Source organism: Seriola aureovittata, chromosome 9, assembly GCF_021018895.1.
Source record: "Seriola aureovittata isolate HTS-2021-v1 ecotype China chromosome 9, ASM2101889v1, whole genome shotgun sequence".
Taxonomy (NCBI): Eukaryota; Metazoa; Chordata; class Actinopteri; order Carangiformes; family Carangidae; genus Seriola; species Seriola aureovittata.
In genome coordinates, this window is record NC_079372.1 from 22,296,225 (window position 1) to 22,314,732 (window position 18,508).

The 18,508-nt window shown below is 43.5% G+C and overlaps 1 protein-coding gene across 2 annotated transcripts; it reads right to left on the minus strand.

Moving 5' to 3' along the window:
- Positions 1 to 8,517: 8,517 nt before the first annotated feature.
- Positions 8,518 to 17,136, minus strand: si:ch211-251b21.1 (uncharacterized protein LOC571720 homolog). Of its 2 annotated transcripts, none has more exons than XM_056385931.1 (10): positions 16,986 to 17,136; positions 16,762 to 16,836; positions 14,621 to 14,652; positions 13,137 to 13,316; positions 12,085 to 12,308; positions 11,394 to 11,491; positions 10,050 to 10,267; positions 9,711 to 9,930; positions 9,074 to 9,324; positions 8,518 to 8,995 (listed from the first exon to the last, which is right to left on the minus strand). In XM_056385931.1, the coding sequence occupies exons 2-10, from the start codon at positions 16,823 to 16,825 to the stop codon at positions 8,897 to 8,899; spliced, it is 1,386 nt and encodes a 461-aa protein (XP_056241906.1). In that variant the 5' UTR covers positions 16,826 to 16,836; positions 16,986 to 17,136; the 3' UTR covers positions 8,518 to 8,896. The 2 variants fall into 2 exon arrangements, with proteins under 2 accessions (XP_056241906.1, XP_056241907.1); XM_056385932.1 differs by having other exon boundaries at positions 16,762 to 16,848; positions 16,986 to 17,134.
- Positions 17,137 to 18,508: the final 1,372 nt, after the last annotated feature.

Here is an 18,508-nt window from a genome sequence, read left to right on the forward strand (position 1 = left end):
AGCGCCAACAGATGCCACGGCTGCCGGAAGCCTAATCTGGGCAATTTACACCCTTGTCAGGTCCTTGCAGGTTCCAACGAATCAGACGGTGCAGAACTACCCACCTGACACCTTCCATGTACACATGTGGCCATTACAACACAGCGTAGCTCATACACAGAGGAATATACACTGCATTAACATACTGCTGGCAGTCATTCAAACTCTGTACATCACTGTATCGCCCATATGGGCATACAGCACATGCATATGCATACCCACAATGCACAATATCCATACCCCTGATAGAACATAACCTCAGCGGGGAATGAACTGTTTGCTAAAAAAAAGGGTTCACTCATTCATTCATCCATCCATGTGTGGATGAGGCCTATCCCAGCATGCATTGGGCAAACATCATCATTTCTTAATAAAAGTTCCTCAAAAGAACAATGTGATTTTGTGTAAGTTATACAGAAGACTTTTTCTCCTTTTGACTCTTGTCATATGAGAACATATGAGTCATAAAGCCTCGCAATTGCCCAGAATTAATTTGTGTCTATTTGTGCACAGCTGTGTCTTTTCATTGACTTTGGATGCAGTAGCAGTGTGTCTTTGCGCTCTGTCTGAGAGTCTTATGACTGTGAGGGCCAGATCACATGATTTATATCGTTTTCATCCTCACCAAACCACTCATACATGTATTGAAGAATCTGTATTTATGTTTTTTTCCTCATTTATTCTGGTTTATTGTCCTATAATTTGTCTGTAGTTATTTTATGGCTGTGAGTAGAGTGGATCATATTCATAGACTGTATATAAAGATTGACGTAGTCCCCATGACATCACCCATAGGTTTCTGAGGAGCAGTTCTGAAGCTGCTCCACTGTCGCCATCTTGGCAGTGCCTGACTCTGTCTAACTCCTGGTTAATGGGGGTGTGTGTGGAGAAGAGACTTCGGTAAATGCCGGATTGTGGCAAGCATACGCTCACCCACCTGTCACTCAAAGCTGCCACGCCCTCAATTATGTATAATTTTAAGCCTTAATGAAATTTAACAAGTGAGTTAGAAAGAAATTTCCCCTCGTACAATTATCATGAAGTGTCGGCGTAATTTTTCAGGTGGAGGTTGGTGTTTGATCATATAGATAGAAGAAAATATAGTATTGTCTCCCTCAGTCTAATCATATTCTATCACCATCAGTTCATCCACAACCTGCCAAAAAGATGTCACATCAGTGTACATCCAGAGCCCCACTCCTTCTTCCTTCTCCTTAACCCACTGCCCTGGTGTCCGCCAGGGACCTCACCTATCAGCATTAGATTCTATAGAAACCTATAGCTGTCCCTGGACATGGAGGCCAATGCATAGTGGGCCTACCTAATGCATCCAGGCACTCTGATATCTGATCCCAGCTCCTCCTGTCCCTCCTCCACCTCGCAGTCACTATTCACACTTTCAACCTTCCCTTAGGACCATCAATAATGCAACATGGAGCTCCTCCCGCAGCGTATGCACACACATAAAGCATATAAAGACACACAAACAGGCCCAAACACACATTCTTGAAAATACATACACACACACATAAAAGGTTCCGTTCGCTCTGTGTCCCCTGTGTGATTTATAGACGGGGACTGTAAGGGGCTCCTCCAGTGGAGGCCATTATCAAGCAGGCAGGCACATCTGCGGACATCAATAAGTAAGGCAGGGGGTCGAGGGGTTCCCAGGGTCACCCCCGTAGGGTGCCCCTGGTGTCAGCAGGATCCCCTTTAGACTGTCACAGCCTTTCACAAGGGGCTCCAACACCAAACAGCGCCTACTTGTTGTTGTTCCACCGCGGCTGTCAGTCAGTCTGTTGGCGGTTGAGGAAAAGAGCAAGGGGCCTCTATAGGACATGTGTATTAACAGGAGAGAGGCCAAAGAGCAGTAAGACATATGCACAGAGGGTAACTCCTATAGAAGAGAGCTGAGAACTGAGGTTTTCTGCCACATGATCACATGATTACGACTCTAAACCCCCAAAAAGATAAGCTGAAAAGCAGACTTTTCATGGTTCTTCACGTTTCATGTTTGCCAGTGGAATAACTATGGACAATTGTAAAAGATGATTTGACAAAACAATCTCAACTTTAGGTCCAATTACTTGCTTTCAATATATGTAGTCTCCATCATCAGTTCATGATGTTCAAGTTGAGCATGAAAGCTGAGAACATTGGAAAGCTTGAACATCTACAATTCTGAGCAAACTCAATGTGACACAGTCAGAAACCAAGGTCTGAGCAAGATGAGATGAGATTATTTGTTAATTGCTATTTTAAACAACCAGTCCTCCAAACTGGAAAACCACACAGGTCGTTTTTCCAACCCTCTGATACAACCCATATAGGAGTATCCCTAGGGCAGCAGGCATACTGGTCCTTGGTTGTCACGGTTACAATAATAAACATGCGGACTTGTTCTTGGCTTGTTTTTATAATGGAGGACAGTTTGGAAGACCAGCGGTGTAGTAGCATTTTATATATATGATATAAGAACTTATGGAAAATAAACTTTTTTCACATTAAGTCACAATTTAATATTTGTTACTGTGAAACTAGTTTGTCCAAAGTTAAAGGTAAAGTTCTTATCTTTATGGCTCATGTTCAAGAGAAAATAATGTATCACAACAACAGTGGGTGTGGTGCATGATACTGGACTGTAAATCTGTTATTGTATAACAGTCAGGACGTTGTTAGCCTAGCTTAGCATAAAGACTTGAAGCAGATGGAAACAGCAAGCCAGGCTACACCTTTAAAGCTAACTGATTTAACATGTTTTATCTTCTTTGTTTAATTTGCAAACAAACCGGAGATTTAAAAAAATCCATCACAGTGAAGTTGCCAGGCAACCAGTAGGTTTTCTCTCCAATATGTATTGATTAAAAGTCCACACAAAACTGTGGATGACCTCAGGTGGGATTATCAATTACAATTTGGGCTAGAGGAAGGCAAGATGAGTAAGGTATTCTTTAGCCATTGGCTTTTAGGCAAAGGGACCACTAAAGGACTTCAGGGGTCCAGTCTGTTCCTGGTGTTCTAGGCCACAACTAGGATCATTTTCTGAGGAAAGTGAACATTTACTCTACAGGAAAACGACATTAGTTGCCGCTCTTTATTGAGGGGGGATCATGCTGCTGCCAGGATTTTTTTCTTCCAACTACTTTTGTCACATTTTGTACAAGTCCAGTAATGCTTTTGAGAAAATATTGTCCTGAAGTGTGCGCCATTATTCCCATTTGTACAATTCATGGTGTCCCGCTGCGCACTGCGAGGGCAGTGCTTTCACTCCAGCTTTTGACCGTAGTTGTTTGGAACAGCTATAAAAAAGTGTGCCTTCACATGTGGTTGTTCAGACTAGTTTGTTTCAAGCGTACCTTTCAGTCTCCAGCCTTGGATTTTAGCCCGTGTTGAAAAAGCACGCACTCTGCTGAAATGTCCTTGAGCAAATCCCTGAATCCCTACACGCCTCAGAACTGCTGCCCTCTGACCCCCCTGTGGAGGAGAACTACAGCCCCATATTATCATTATCTGGCGAAGATCCAACACAGAACATTCTAATATTATTTATTTTAATCTAAAAATGTTATTCTGAGGTCACCAAGAAGTGAAATCCAAACTACATGTCCATTAAGAAGTTTGGAGTCAAAGAGAGTCTATTGAAAACCTTCCCTGAATGGGAAGTGAGAGCTGTACTTCAGTAAGACTGCTGAAGTCTGCACATCATTTGTACGGTACATGAACGATGTGTGTGTGTCTATGTGTGTGTGTGTTTGTGTCTATGTGTGTGTGTGTTTGTGTCTATGTGTGTGTGTGTGTGTGTGTGTGTGTGTGTTGTGTGTGTGTGTGTGTGTGTGTGTGTGTGTGTGTGTGTGTGTGTGTGTGTGTGTGTGTGTGTGTGTGTTCACATCTATGACTGCTCCCGTGTTAAACAGAGTAAAAACGAGTGCCGAGGAAAGAAGGAGAAGAAGAAAGAGAATGAGCCAGCACGCGAGAAAATGAATGAAGGAGGGAGAAGAGGGGAAGGTGGGGGTGGGGGGTGAAATGAAAGAGACTGTCAAAGTCAAACAAATTCAGAGGGATCAATGTGCAGACTTCGCCTGGCATATCCAAGGGAGCGCCAGACTCAAAGCTCTTCAAGCCTGCAGTTCAAAGTGGTGACACGTCCATTAGAATTTCTAATTCTGATCGCATCGACAGGCCCACGGCTACGGCACAGGCAGAGACCGGGCTGAGAGGAATCTAGGCCACTGCTCAGAGAGAGAGAGAGAGAGAAAGAGAGAGACAGAGATAGAGAGAGAGACAGAGAGAGAGAGAGAGAGAGAGAGAGAGAGATTACTGTATACTGTTCTTTTTTATTCCTGTATTATTCAAAAGTCTACATACTGTATCGTTTTTACATGAGTCCTAAAAAGTTCAAGCATACCCTGGAAATGTTATTGAGAGGAAGAGATACTTCCTCTCTTTAATTGTACATCACTTATTTATTCATTCACATCTTAATTCAAACAACATACACAAGGCAGAAGGAGGCTTTCAAGCTTTAGAGTTACATTTATGCTGATTTTCAAACTCTTTATTGGACTATTTTAATTTCAAAACATCTTAAAATAACACAGGAACTGAATGTTTCTCACAAAATATTATTACTTATTGTACAGTGGAAACTTTCATCTGCGACCAGTGCTATAGATGATAATGATAGCATGCAGAATTTCAGATAATCAATATGATAATAATACCTCCATCTCAATGCGGCAGGTAGGGGACTCAGATGTCCAGTTACAAGAAACTGCAGTACAGAAATTCAAACTACGTCTGAGAGTTTATCCACTGGAGAAACACGCTGATTTTTACACTGTAAAATGTCCTGAGTAGTGTGTATCTTGGTCACAAAAACTATTAGGTGATAAGGCAGGACACTAACGCAGAATGTGCAATGAGTAATAATATAGTATATCTGCTGAGGAGCTGGTTAACAGATATGCATGTGGATGTGAAAGCAGGAAAAGCACAGGTGAGTGAGACATCACATAACATTAACGTAGGCCCAATCTCAACATCCACCCTCACAGGTGCACAGATTTTGAGGTGCGTTCCCGCTCAGTAGCGTTGTGATGCAGGGTTACCATTGTTACCGAGGGACAGCCAGAAGTGTTAAGAAAATGGTAAACAAAAGCACAGAACAAGAAGATAGAAGCTGAACGGTCAACAAACATGAAAGGAAGGAACCCTAACGTTAAACCATGACAGTGAACCAGGAGGCACAACACCAGGACCCTGCAACCAATGGTAGAAAGTAACTGAGTGCAATTATTCCAGTACTGTACTTAAGTGCTCTTGTACTTTACTTGAGTGGTTCCATTTTTTGCTACTTTATACTTGTACTCCACTATACTTCAGAGGGAAATATTGTTCCTTTTATTGCACTACAGTCATGTGACAGCTCTACAGATTCAACTTGTATTCTACATAAAGGCACATACAGTATGATAAGCTTTTAAACTGCATTGTCAAAGTATAAACTAATGGTTCCCAACATTTTTGGCTTGTGATCCCTTATAATAAAAGCAGCTAAAGGATGTTTAGGATCTATGATATGTCTTATCATTTAAACCAAAGCCATGAATTCTCTTTAAACTACTCAGATAATTCAGGTGTGAAACCATTTCCACCTCTGAAACATTGTTTAGGTCAACTGTTGTAAAACGACACAAACACATTTAACTGCAGGTAACAAAATCAACAGTGGTCGTCTCGAAAATGTCCTGACACAGAAAATAATGGAGTCAGCAGAAGAAGAAAAAAAAGCCATTTTGTGATCTGTGTTCTTTCCCTCCACCTCTTTCATTATTACCATGCACTGTATTAGGGCTGCATTCAGATCCATAATAGCAAATTGGCTTTCCTTCATGTCCTGCCTTCAATGGGCTCCCTTGTAATGAAATTTTCTTTCATACAAGGAGTCCATCTGGTCCTCAGCAAGGGAACAAGAGCGAGAGATGAACTGAAATTTAAACCATCCACAAAACCAGTTTCTGCCTGATATAACCTCGGTCCAAATGTCGCTCAGTTTAACAGTTCCGTCAGGAATGTCAAGGATTCTTGTTCTGATTTAGCGGAGAAAATCCACAGGCAAAGATTTTGATTTGTAATTATATATCTATAATATCTATAAATATAGAGTCATGTTGGTTGACCACATGATCTAAAAAAAAAAATGCCATAAATGCCCCGTCCTCATATCTGCATTCATATACATTCGTAAAAGCATTTAATTGTGGAAGAGAGACAGTGTGTTTGCTGGTGTGGGGAAGGGATGGTGGGGCTACAGAGGCGGGGGTTGGGGGGGGGCAGGAAATCTGTGGGATATAAAGCCTAATCTGCTTAGGCACTTCCCTGTCGGCCGAGCTGCAGACTGTGGCTGAGAGGAGTACGTGCTAGCTTAGTGCAGCTGTCAGGAGCTGCCTGCCACCAAATCAATACCGGTCTTTTTCTCCTCCACCTCTCTGCGTCTCTCTCATGCCTCCACCCCCTGTCGTCTCAGCCTCAGCCGTCAGCTTCTCCTGCCGGTGCTAAATCAATGACTCCTGAAGCTGATTAGCAGGTTCAAGTGCAGGTCATTTCACACAACCACACAGGACAGTTTTACCAATGAACACGCTCACAGTGACTGCAATGACTACGTGCATAACAGAGGGGAAGTTTTTCTTGCCTTCCACTATTTTGAAAAGTTCAGCTGCTGGTTTTGACAGCGTTGCCTGAAAACCTTCCTCCACACACTGAACAGAGCAGCTGCTGTTGACTGCTTCCTCAGCGTAGTCTTCCTCAGAGTGACAGAGGGACCTTAAAGTCACAGTGGAACAGAAGTTAGAGCATCTGTATCTTCAGTAATGTGACGTGTTTCCATGTGAAACGGAAAATGCAAGTGGGGTTTAGTTACCAGAGGGATTTAAGTCAAATCCTTCAGATGTGATTGGATCAATGTGGCCGGGGTTTTAAAGAATACAACGGAGTGAGAAAGACTGACGAAGTGCAAGTTTTTCAAAAACATCGAATTTTGCTGAAAGGTGACAAGTTTGCAAAGTTTGCAGCTTTGAGACGGGAGATGAAGAACTGCAGAGGACTCACCTCCCTCACCTGTGCTGTCAGAGCAGGAGGAGGAGGTGTGGTTCAATTAGACCTCATTCCTCATTCAGCCACATGCTCGGTTTTCACACGTCTATCAGCTGAAATCCAAACACACAACTTCCACTGTGGTACTGCTCTTCTAGCTACAGTTGTTAACGGTCAGGTTCGGTTTTGTACAATGGGGTTAGAGTCATTACAGTCACATTTGATTGAATAGATTCATGTGACCACCAGGATTGGTCATTGTCAAAAATATTTAGATGTTTTAAAGGAGGAAAGATGCTTTTTGTTTTAAAAAAAAATTATTATAAAAAAGATTTTTGTGACATATTTAGATGTGGTAAAAGAATCACTAACACAGGGAGACAGGATTTGCCTTAGCGCCCTGATCTTTTTATTTAATAATAAGCTTTAGTGATGCAAACTGATTTTAAATTAATCAAATTACAACAAACAAACTGGCATATGAATCTGGGGCCTTTGGGGCCCTTGAGGGTGGGACCCTGACAGTCGCCTGCTTTGCCTGGTTGTTCACTCGAGGTTGGAGCTCAGCTTTCATCTTATTCATAACAGCATCACTGGTGCCAACAGCCACTGAGTTATATCAGCACGACAGCAGCCTTTAACTCACACATTGTGTTAAGCAAACTTATTAACCAAGTCTAATACTGAAGGCATGTACAACCATTGTGAGTCCATATATACAGCATGATCAGTGAAGTGACCGAGAGACAAACCCTCCTGAGCTCCACGCCAATAGAAATCCAATAGCGCCTCCAAGTGGTCACACAGGTGCATAACAAGCTGTGAGCTGAGAGGTGACGTGTGCAGAGCATCCATCCATTAACTTATTATCATCTTACCGCTTATCCTGATAGGGTCGCGGGGGCTGGAGCCAATCCCAGCTGACGTTGGGCAAGGGCCGGGAACACCCTGGACAGGTCGCCAGTCTATCACAGGGCTGACATTTAAAAACAAACAACCATTCACATTCACACTTTGGGCACTTTAAAATCAACCTAATGTGCATGTCTTTGGACTGGTGGAGGAAGCTGGAGTACCCAGTGGGAACCCACAAAAGGCCCCAGGCTCAGGTTCGAACCAAGAGCATTCTTGCTGTGAGTCTAACCACCTCACCACCGTACAGAGCATGATGTTGTTACTCATTAACTATTTTGCATCAACAAATTATTGTGTTCCAGCCTGGAATATACAAGATGTCCAAGAGTCTATATACACACAGAAACATGTATGTTTACATGTGGTAAATAATCTCTGCACAGTGTGTAAAGATGCTGCATTACACAGTCATCAGATCAGCCTTGAGGTTTTGTTTACTACATTTCTGGAAAATAGCTCATGAGCACATTTGGGATATCGAGGGATTTATTTGGAAAATACAAGCAAGTAGAAGCTGTTATAAGACTATGATAGCTCTAGGAGATGTGTGTGTTTTAGTCGGGAGTGGGACATCGATATCTGACAGGATACAACAACACTCAACAATATCAACAAATCAGAGTGGTTAGTATTTGCAGTTTGAAGCTCTACGTCCCTTGGTTTGTGGCCTAATCTGTGTAGCTGCCTGCTAGTGGATAATGTGTTCTTCTGGAAGAGTACAAAACATACTGGACGACCACACAACACGTGGCAGTCACTACGGAAACACAGGAAGCTGGTGTGTTGGATGGAGCAGGACGGAGGCTCTCAGCTTATCTTATCAAAAGCTAATATGTAAACTTTCCCTCTAGGCTTTGCTCTTCTCAGAGCAGTCCTGCTCTGCGCTCTCCCCTCCGCTGCCAAACCTCCGGCTCAGCTCTGCCGTCAACAACGAGCAGCACGACTTCTGTGGAAGACGAGAAGAAAACAGTCAGGAACAAACTCAGTGCATGATGTGATCGCACTGTGTGAGACTCTTCCCTACCTTGCCATCCTTAGCTTGGTTGTGCGCCCTGGACACGAGCTCCAGCAGGGCCAGCAGCAGCCCGACACTCAGTCCTAGGCCGAGGAGGAGGAAGAGGCCCCTCAGGTCGTTGGGCTGCAGGGCCGAGGAGGTGTGGTCCCCGTCGACCCCCATGCAGCTGCTGGCCCACCACTTGTCCCGCAGGTATGTTAGTTCACCGGACTCGCTGAGCTGGAGGATGGCCACGGTTAGGTTTTTGACCAGCGGGGAACCTGGTGGTAAAACAAAGAGGCTGTGTAACATCTCCATGAACATTAAGTTGCTTTAGTGCGGTCCATCGCTGATGTTGGCTGATCAGACCTGGCTCACACTCAGGTCTGGTGTTGGATGGGCCTGAGGTCTTCCACACAAAGCTGGGACAATCATTCCTCTCATCCGAGTCTCCTGCTCATCACATTTAAGCTTTACATGCAGTAGTGAGCAATTTACACACTTTTATTGCCCTGGATTTTGCCTCTCAGGCAACATAGAATCTGCCCCTACCTCCTTCACCTGAAAAAAAAAAGAGCTGCAGCAAAATATAACAATATGACGTACAGAAACATCAGCTTTCATCAGGACAAGAGAAAACATCCTGACAGGATGACAGAGGACTCACCCAGAGGTGCTGCAATGGAGTAGGCCCTCATAGCGATGACTTCCTGCGATCGGGTCAATTTACAGTAGCGAGCCGCTGCCAAGTCCAAGGACACTGCTTCACCGATGAAGGCAAAATTTCCCTCTTGGGCGCGGCGAACTCCTTCCTCCATGCTGGACACGTAGCTCTTCTTACGCTCCATGTGCTGGGAGATACGCCGGTACACAGGGTTGTTGGAGTTCTGTGAAAGAAAAGAATGAAAGATACAACATTTCAATCCTCCCATGTTTTAATTGTGTGAGCCGGACTCAGACCAGCTGTAATGACTATTAACATGTAGTTAGTCAGGAGCTGCTGTGCCTTAAAGAACTGCATGGTGGATCCAGCCTCGACTGTGCCATAATCAATCAAATCCTGGTTGGCGAGATCTTCAAAGCTCTTGATGGAGACGTGTTTGTTGTTTGAGTGCAGCATGGCATTGAAGTTGCCAAAATAGCAGGCCAGCAGCATTACAGCAAAGAGCCACCAGATGGCGCTGACCAGGCGGCCAGACAGGGCTTTAGGGTGAGGGCCAGCACCTGAGAGGACACAGACAGGGCTTTAGGGTGAGGGCCAGCACCTGAGAGGACACAGACAGCAGTCAGTGGCCAGCTGAGGCTTGGCTGGACGCACACTCCTTTTAAAGATAAAACGTAATATTCATGAAATAAATTTACAATCATTACAGTTGAGTTTGCCAAAACCTTAAAGGTCCCAATTTGTATAAAGTGAGATTTCCATGTTTAAAAAAAAAAGATAAAGCAGGTTTAGGTTTTATATTAATACTGTGAAAGTATCAAAGAGCTCAGTCCGCAGAGAAATGCACACAGCCTGTATTCAGAAACTGAGCCTTAAAACCCAGCCGTCAGGACTTCTGTAACTTTGTGATGTCACAACAAAGCAGTCGACACTCTCAGACATGCCCCAAGCCCCGCACCATCCAACCTTGCAGGATTTGGTTTCTCTGAGTGTTTACCTGAAATCTGCAATATTTTATTGTATCACTCAGAAAACAGTCAGCCAACCGACCTGCTGTTACTAGAGCTCCAGAGAGAAGCCTGAGAGAGGAGATGTGAAACTACACTGAGATGGTTTTTGGTTCGTAAAACCACAAATACATCTTCTTGTGGATCAACACTTCAAATAAAACACAGTAGAAGTGAAAAATATGGGACCTTTAACACACAATACAGGAAGGAGGTTCATACATGATGCAGCATGTTTATCGAAGCATCGCACCGTGTTCGACTAACAATGCTGTCGATGCTGTTTTTCCTCTACAATTATAGAACTGGGAATAAAAAAATAGGTAAATAAATTGTAGGTAATTGATTGTAAATACAGATAATGTAGCTTACACTACACTACTGTAAATCCTAATTATAGAAGATGGAATGATTGATGGGGCTGTTCTTCATATAACTGATCTACTTTTCTGTTCTGTATCTACCGCAACCTTTGAGTTTTTATTCATAACCTCGAGCCGCCACACTGAACATTTCAACCAGTTTTACATGTTGCGGAGTCATTGAAGTTGTGTTGTGAAACATTTGCCAACGCCATTGTAACCCACTGTCCAATCATGAGGTTGCAGCACAGCACAGTATAGAGAGAGAGGCAGGCGGCAGCAGCGACTGTGGCTCCTTCAGCTGACTGCTGGCTCACCTTGCAGGGTGAGAGCTCCTGTGATGTACCAGAAGCTGTGCAGCAGTGTGAAGCTGTGCTCGTCTGCGTCCGGCTCGGCCCATTCAGTGGGACTGATCCTGCAGGGAAATACTAAAGATCTCACAGCAGCAAGAGACATACATGTCCCGAGTCAGGGGAGGCACTGGCAGGAAATCACTGCCAAGGCCACACAGTCTTCTACATTCGCTGTTATAAGTTATGATAATAGAATTGTATTTAACATCAGGATGTGGAAAGATGGATGTGTGACCAGATAGTGTATGGAAAACCCTCACACCCCTCCTACATAGGAGCAATATAATATTATTTACTGTATTAAATAGTCATTTTATATTATTTTACATCTCTTTGTAGTTATTTTGTGTCTCTTTGAAGTTGTTTCGATTGACTCTCCAACAGAAAATGTCATCTTCATACAGAGGATCAGTCTGGGGGCCAACTACTGTATCTACCACCTTCTGACTTGGTGGGGAGGGGCATCAGGGTTGGCCAATCAGATTCTGAGAAGGGGTGCTGAAATTTTGAATTTAAATACCTCCTCATGCTCTGATAATCGACACATTCCCACAAACAGTGCTGAGGACACGGCCTCTGTGTCCCAGCAGCTACAGCAGATGGAGACATAGTATCAGCCAACTGTTTGTGGGGACGTTTTGAAGCCTGCACTCACCTGCCCACCAGGAAGATGCAGACACCTGTCAGCAGGAACGCGATGAGGATGCCGACCCACATGTCGGTGGAGAAGGGTGACAGCAGGCTGAAGGTGCTCTCCTGAAAAGCCAAGTCTTTTCGCAGGATGAAGCCGATTCCTGTTTGCATGAAGGGGGTGGTCATGTCCACATACTGCTCTCTGACAGCAGTGAGGGTCAGTGGGGCCACAGCCAGGTCAGCCTCCTAATGGATGGTACATGCAAAGGAAATTATGGTCTATTTTATGTATGATCTAATGATTTTAGTTGATTTGAGTAGAGAACTGTCACAAGGGAGAAATGTACATTTACTTCTCGTGTCTGTAAAGACAAGACAGTGTGACCTTTTCTGCTCATGACCTTATTGATAAGTCAACAGTGACAAGTGATGAAATGGGAACCACCTTGGACAGGCAGAACTAAGTGTATAAAATGCTTGTGTAAATGTTGACATACGTGCTGGAATAAAGCAGAAAAAAGTGACTTTGTGTCCGAGACCTTGGTGTTTGGAACACCTGACCTCACCTTAAGTAGACACAGGTCATGTGGTTACACAGTCAAAGGTGTTGATAGAATTTGTTAGTACCTGATTTGGTGCCTTTTCATTCTCTTTTTACCATTTGCACGCCCTATACTGTAGACACTGTGCTCTGAGTTTCCTTCTAGTGTAATATTATATATAAATGATATAGTATTTTTATATTTGTACTTTGAGTTGAGCTTTAATAATTTATTTAAATGTTTCAGTATGTATTGGTTCATTTATAGATGAAACTCCATTTTCAACATGTTTCTTTATTTAAAAATCTTTTGTTTCTTTATTGGTTTTCAACTCTCTGGGTCTCTATACATAGACAGACAGTTTCAGATATCAGGTTTACTGATCTCTCCTTTGACATTTTAAAACAGAATGGGATCCCACATGGCCCCATATGCAGACCTAGGGGTATACATTTAACTAATGCAGACATGCTTTAAGAATATAAATGTAAGTGTAAGTGATCTGCCTATTGTCGAGTGGTCTCTGACTTACCTCTCTGATGACCTCACCAATCATGCCGTTCCAGTTGCCGCTGGAGTCCAGGGCTCCGTAGCGATTGTCCTTGACCAGGTGCAGTTTGTAGTTGAAGCCCAGCTTCTTGGACAGCTCATAGATCAGATCGATGCAGTAGCCCTCCAGCTCAGAGCCTTTGCTCATGGTGTACGGGTCTTGCTGAGGAAACAAAACAAACAACCTCAGCTTTAATGTGGAGAGTGAGGGATCACTGTGGGTGATTTGAAGATGTGCAGGACATATATTATAAAAAGGAGCATATCCATTGTAAAGTTGTGAGGTAAAATCTTATAATTTGAGTTTTCGTAGCTTTTAATTTGTTCCCCCTTTGATTTAGTAAAAGGAAAATCTCAGGATGTGAAAGATTAATTAAACGTTACACTGCAACTCATGTATATTTAAATAATTCTGTCTTTTTCTTGAAACAGTGGTTTTTAGGATTATAGACAGAAAGGACTTGATAATCATTCTGAAGATATTTTTTGAAGTGTACAGCTTAGTTTAGTCCAGTTCATTATTCCCACCGACGTTGTTGAGATGTGGGAACCATCAGACAGGTTGTAAACAAACCACCAGTCTATTCAGATGATCTCAACCACTTCATGTGAATGTGAAACTGAAAGTGAACACACCTAATATATTGGTAATAATGGTAAAGGCTTGTACAGTAGGTGAGCTCGGGATGTACTTGCTTTTTACCAACACATGTGTAGACAAGAAGCTGCTGTTTGTAAACTAAAGCGTGCGCTACGTGCTTTTTACTAGGAGGAATAAAAAGTTTATCCACCAGGCGCCAGATCAGGGTGAGAGATCTGACATGCAGAGGCGCAGCTTGTGAACAAGCAAAGACGGAAAAACAGTTTGGGGACCCAGGCTGTTAGGAGGCTGTTTGTTGGTGTCAGATTTATTACTAAATGTTGATGAACCCTGATTGGAGGGGCCTCGCCTTGGGCCCCAACAGACTCTAGAATCGCCACAGCTGACAAGGTTCCTATAACATTGGTATTCAGGTGAGAACAGGGCGAGTGTCGACAGTGACAAGCCTCTGTTAGTTTCTCATTAAAACTTTCCATCGTTGTTGTGGGTTGTTCAGAATCTGCTGCTGATCTCGCCTCATATCCTGATACACTGCCCCCATGTACTTAATCAAATCTGTTGAACAAGTGACAGTAATTTCTAAAGACGCACAAGCAACAACCCCCAGACGAACGTGTTATTGACCTCAGCCATCATGTGCAAATGAACAAGTAGTTACAAACAGTCAGAGGTTAAAACTGTGATAAGTGTTTTCAAAGGAAAATCTGGTTAAAAAGTTGGTCCAAAAGGTTGTTCCACAGAGAAATGATGACGAGACTACAAAAGCCAGACCCTCTGGGTAATAAACAAGAACTACGTTTCACAGCTGCATGAGGCCACTGCTTCCTTGGCATGTTGGTCTACAGAGTAGCACAAAGAAACAATACCTTTATAGTGGTGATGGATAACTCCTTGGCATCTAGAATGGAAAGAAAAACAAGCAGCACAATAAATTCTGAATTCCTGTAATGAAGCGAGTCAATAACATCAAGCATCAGCACAAAGATTAGAGGATTTAGTCTGAGCCATTTCTTTGGCTGATTAGTGGTTTGGTTTCACATCTTCAAGCTTATGTGCAGAGCGACTTCTGAAAGCTTAATGAGGCATGTTGTTGCTTCGACTCTCCTGCATGTGTTTTTCTCTGAGGCAGTGAAGCCAAACAGCCACTGGGACAATGACCGTCTTGTTCTCGGCTGTTTTTCAGGAGATCTGAGAAAAGGGCTTCAGACTGAGAGAGGACATTTGCAAGGTACAATATTGGGGGGAGGGGGCGGACTGGGCCCCTGTGGATCAAAGTGGGGACCCGTCTTTAAGGATGTGTTTTTCTGTTGTTTTTGAACCCCCCCCCGCCCCCCGCCCCACACACCCAGAGTTGCTGTAGTAATGACCAATGGCATTCGCAGCGTGACCAGCAGGCCCTAACATGCCCTGCCAGGGTCAATCAGAGGAAGGAGGGGGGATAAGCGGAGGTGCCAGTGGTGAAAGTTCTTCATAATTGCATGCAATAACAAAAGCGGGCCCGGTTGGGTCATATAAAGCCCATGACACCCTGTCAGCCTCCTCTAGAGAAGATGGCAGGACATATGATCTGCGGAGATGCCTGTCAGTTCACCGCCTGCCTGCAGAGTCCTCCCCCAACATGGTTAATTGATTTATCACAGTGCTTTCTGGCCCCTCCACTGGTGAGAAATGGGACGCTGCCACAGTGGATGATGCCCCTTCTGTGCTTTGATAGGACTCCAACCGTCCAACAGGGCCAGCGGGGGAAAGAGTCAAGTGTGAGGAATGATTTGGGAGCGAGACTCCGCATCGTAGGTCAGCCAGAGATCGCTGGCACAGAGCTGAGCATCATCTCCGCAGACTCTGGAGCAGGGGAGGGTGTCATTGGTGGAGTGAAACCTTAATGGGGGGAGCTTTTCAGAATGTGAGCTGGTAAAAATGTCTGACATAAACAGAATTAAAGTTAAAACAAAAAGTATAAATGTGCAGCTTCTGTCAACCATGTGGTTCTTTGACAGGAGATGGACTCAACGTTGGCGCCGGATGTAAATCAGGAGATGCTGAATCCTGCACTTTGAACTCCAAGGGGTGCTGGGCTGAGATAATCAGCCCCTTCACCCCTTCTGAACCAGTTACTTTACAGACTACAAGCTAGATGCCAGTAATCAATTACTGAATGTGATGCTGACAGACAAAGTGGTGCCACAAAGCAACATGCAACCAAAATGAAAGATCAAGCTACAGACTTTTGGACAGCAGTAGAATGACGACAGCAACAGCTCAGAGAGAAATAGGGAGAAAAAAAAAAAAACAGATCAATAAATGCTAAATAAAGTATTTCCAAACTCTGTTTCTAATGTTTGTTTTTTTCTGTTTTAACTGCCTTTTACTTATTTGGGACAGGGCACAATAATACATATTAGAACCGTGAGTCTGTTGCTGTGGTCTCACAGGTTGGAGCAGGCCATCTATCATCTCCTCTCAGGATCAACCCACAGGTTGATGCTACTCTCAGGTATGGTATTGCAGTGGAATAGGGCCACATTGTTCTCCGCTCACTGAGACTGAAGTCACCGACATTGTTTTTGCCAACGTCGCAGTCGTGCTTCCAAGAAAAGTTTTTCAGAGCTAAGATAACAAAAAACCGAGGCTGCTGTGTTTGTTCCCAAAGAGGGAACAAAGGCAACACAGAGCCAGTCTGTTTCCTCTGATATTCTTTTTTTGACATCTCCAAGAGGGGTTAAAATAGTTTAACTTTTTTTTTTTTTTTTGATATCAAACACAACCCTGAGTGTTCTAGCAGAAGTGCTGTTTTGCCCTGATGAGCAAGTGATGTGTTGCTGGTTGGGTTTTCATCCGTCACATCATGTCTCAGTGCAGCAGGTAGAGGCTGATAAATGAAGACTACACTCTGCGACAAAAACATGAATCGTGACAACCCATCACCCTGATCTAAATGAACCATGTTCCACCATGTTGCAGGGGCAGGTTGTGTGTGTGTGTGTGTGTGTGTGTGTGTGAGTCTTACCTGCAGTGACCACCCATAAAGTCACGGCTGCCACACAGGAGACCAGAGCAGTGAAGCCTCTCATGTTGCCACGACCTGAAAATGACACTGATTAACACATTTTTTTTTAAAAAACACAATTGATTTCAGATGTCGTCTTAACAAGAGCAGATAACGTTTACAAAAAAAATATTGATTTTGGAAAATAGTATGAGGTGAAAAATTCTATATTAGAGTTTCCTTACCTCAGTTATGTCAGTTACGGTGTGGATGAAAACCTTGGAGGGACGACTCCAGGAAAGGGTTTAAGAAATTCACAACAACTGTTGCAAACGGCCAGTGGGGAGGGTTATGAGCAGCAGGACGTGCTGGGGTCTTATATGGGGGAGCACAGGGAGGGAGGAGATTAGGATCTCAAAGGGAGAATTACTCTGTGATTGTGGGGGCAGAGGTTTTGGCAGAATCAAGTCTGAAGAGAGATGATTTCAAATTATTGGATCCACATGTATTTTAGTGTTGAATTTTTCTAGCTTGAGCAGGTAGGACAAACCATGTTGTTCTTCTTCTTCCCATAATCCAACTGATTAACAAGAAATAATACATATTGAATGAACTACAGTAAACTACAGTCTAAGTTATTGTTGTAGACGTCTGGGGAACAATATGTCTGTTTTTATGCCACTACTTCTAGACTGTAATTACTCTCACAGTTAACACACTTGTTTTTGTAAGGTTACATAACAGGATCTTAAGGGAGGTGGAGGGGGTGAAGGGTTTAGACATGGGGATGGCGTGGATGCAATGACCTTACAGATGGATGGATTGGTTGTCCCAGGGAGTCAGAGGAAGAGATGATGTTGTTTTGGAGCAGTTTCTCTCCCTGCTGACGAACCCTGAGGGACTCCCCGGCTCAGACTTTCCTGTAATACAGTAGTGTTAATGTGAAGAAGCCATCATAGAGCTAGAGCAACACCTCTTGCTTCTGTTGTGACTCCTCCCACCCACACATTCATAAATATATGGTATATCTTAAAAGTAGTGACTAAAAACTCGTTTCTATAGATTTTTAGCTGAAATGTATAAACTAAATTGATTTATCTTCACAAAACTTTCAAAAACAGGCAGTGATTGAAAGGAGAAAGGACAGACTGAATCACTCTTTGAGACAAAAACATTCTCTCAGGCCTGAAGTGCTAGACAGGGCTTGGAGGTTTTAGTTGAGAGGCCAAACCGTGCCAAATTGTCTGGATAAATACAGCTTCAAAAAGGGACTTGGTGGTTTTCTTGGAATCCTAATGAAGCCGTCTTTTGTGTTTGTGTGCTGGCCGAAGTGCAGAAGAGTCTGTGGCGCTAAAATGAGCATGTCGTGCTTCACAAAGTCTTACAGAGCCGAGGAAGAGGCCTGGCCGTGTCTGACAGCTCGCCAGAGGTGGCTGTCAGCTTTGGAAACCACAGACTAAACAATGGACAAACATTTGACTGACAAATCAGCATCCACGGAGGGGGCTGCGTGGATCCTTAGATCTGACTTAGGGTTTGGTTTTCGAAGTCCAAAGGACTCTGAAGTTAAGGTCAATTTGACCCAGTCGTCCACATTGAAATGTTTATTTCAGAATTGATCCAGTGTTGTCAAAAGGTCTGGCTGAATCCATTACTGATGTTGTCATTAGGTTTCAATGGGCCATTTGTGTCCCATGCTGTTAAAGAACCCATATTTTACACTTTTTCAGTGATTTATTTTAAGTTTTGATCTCCGTATGATATATTT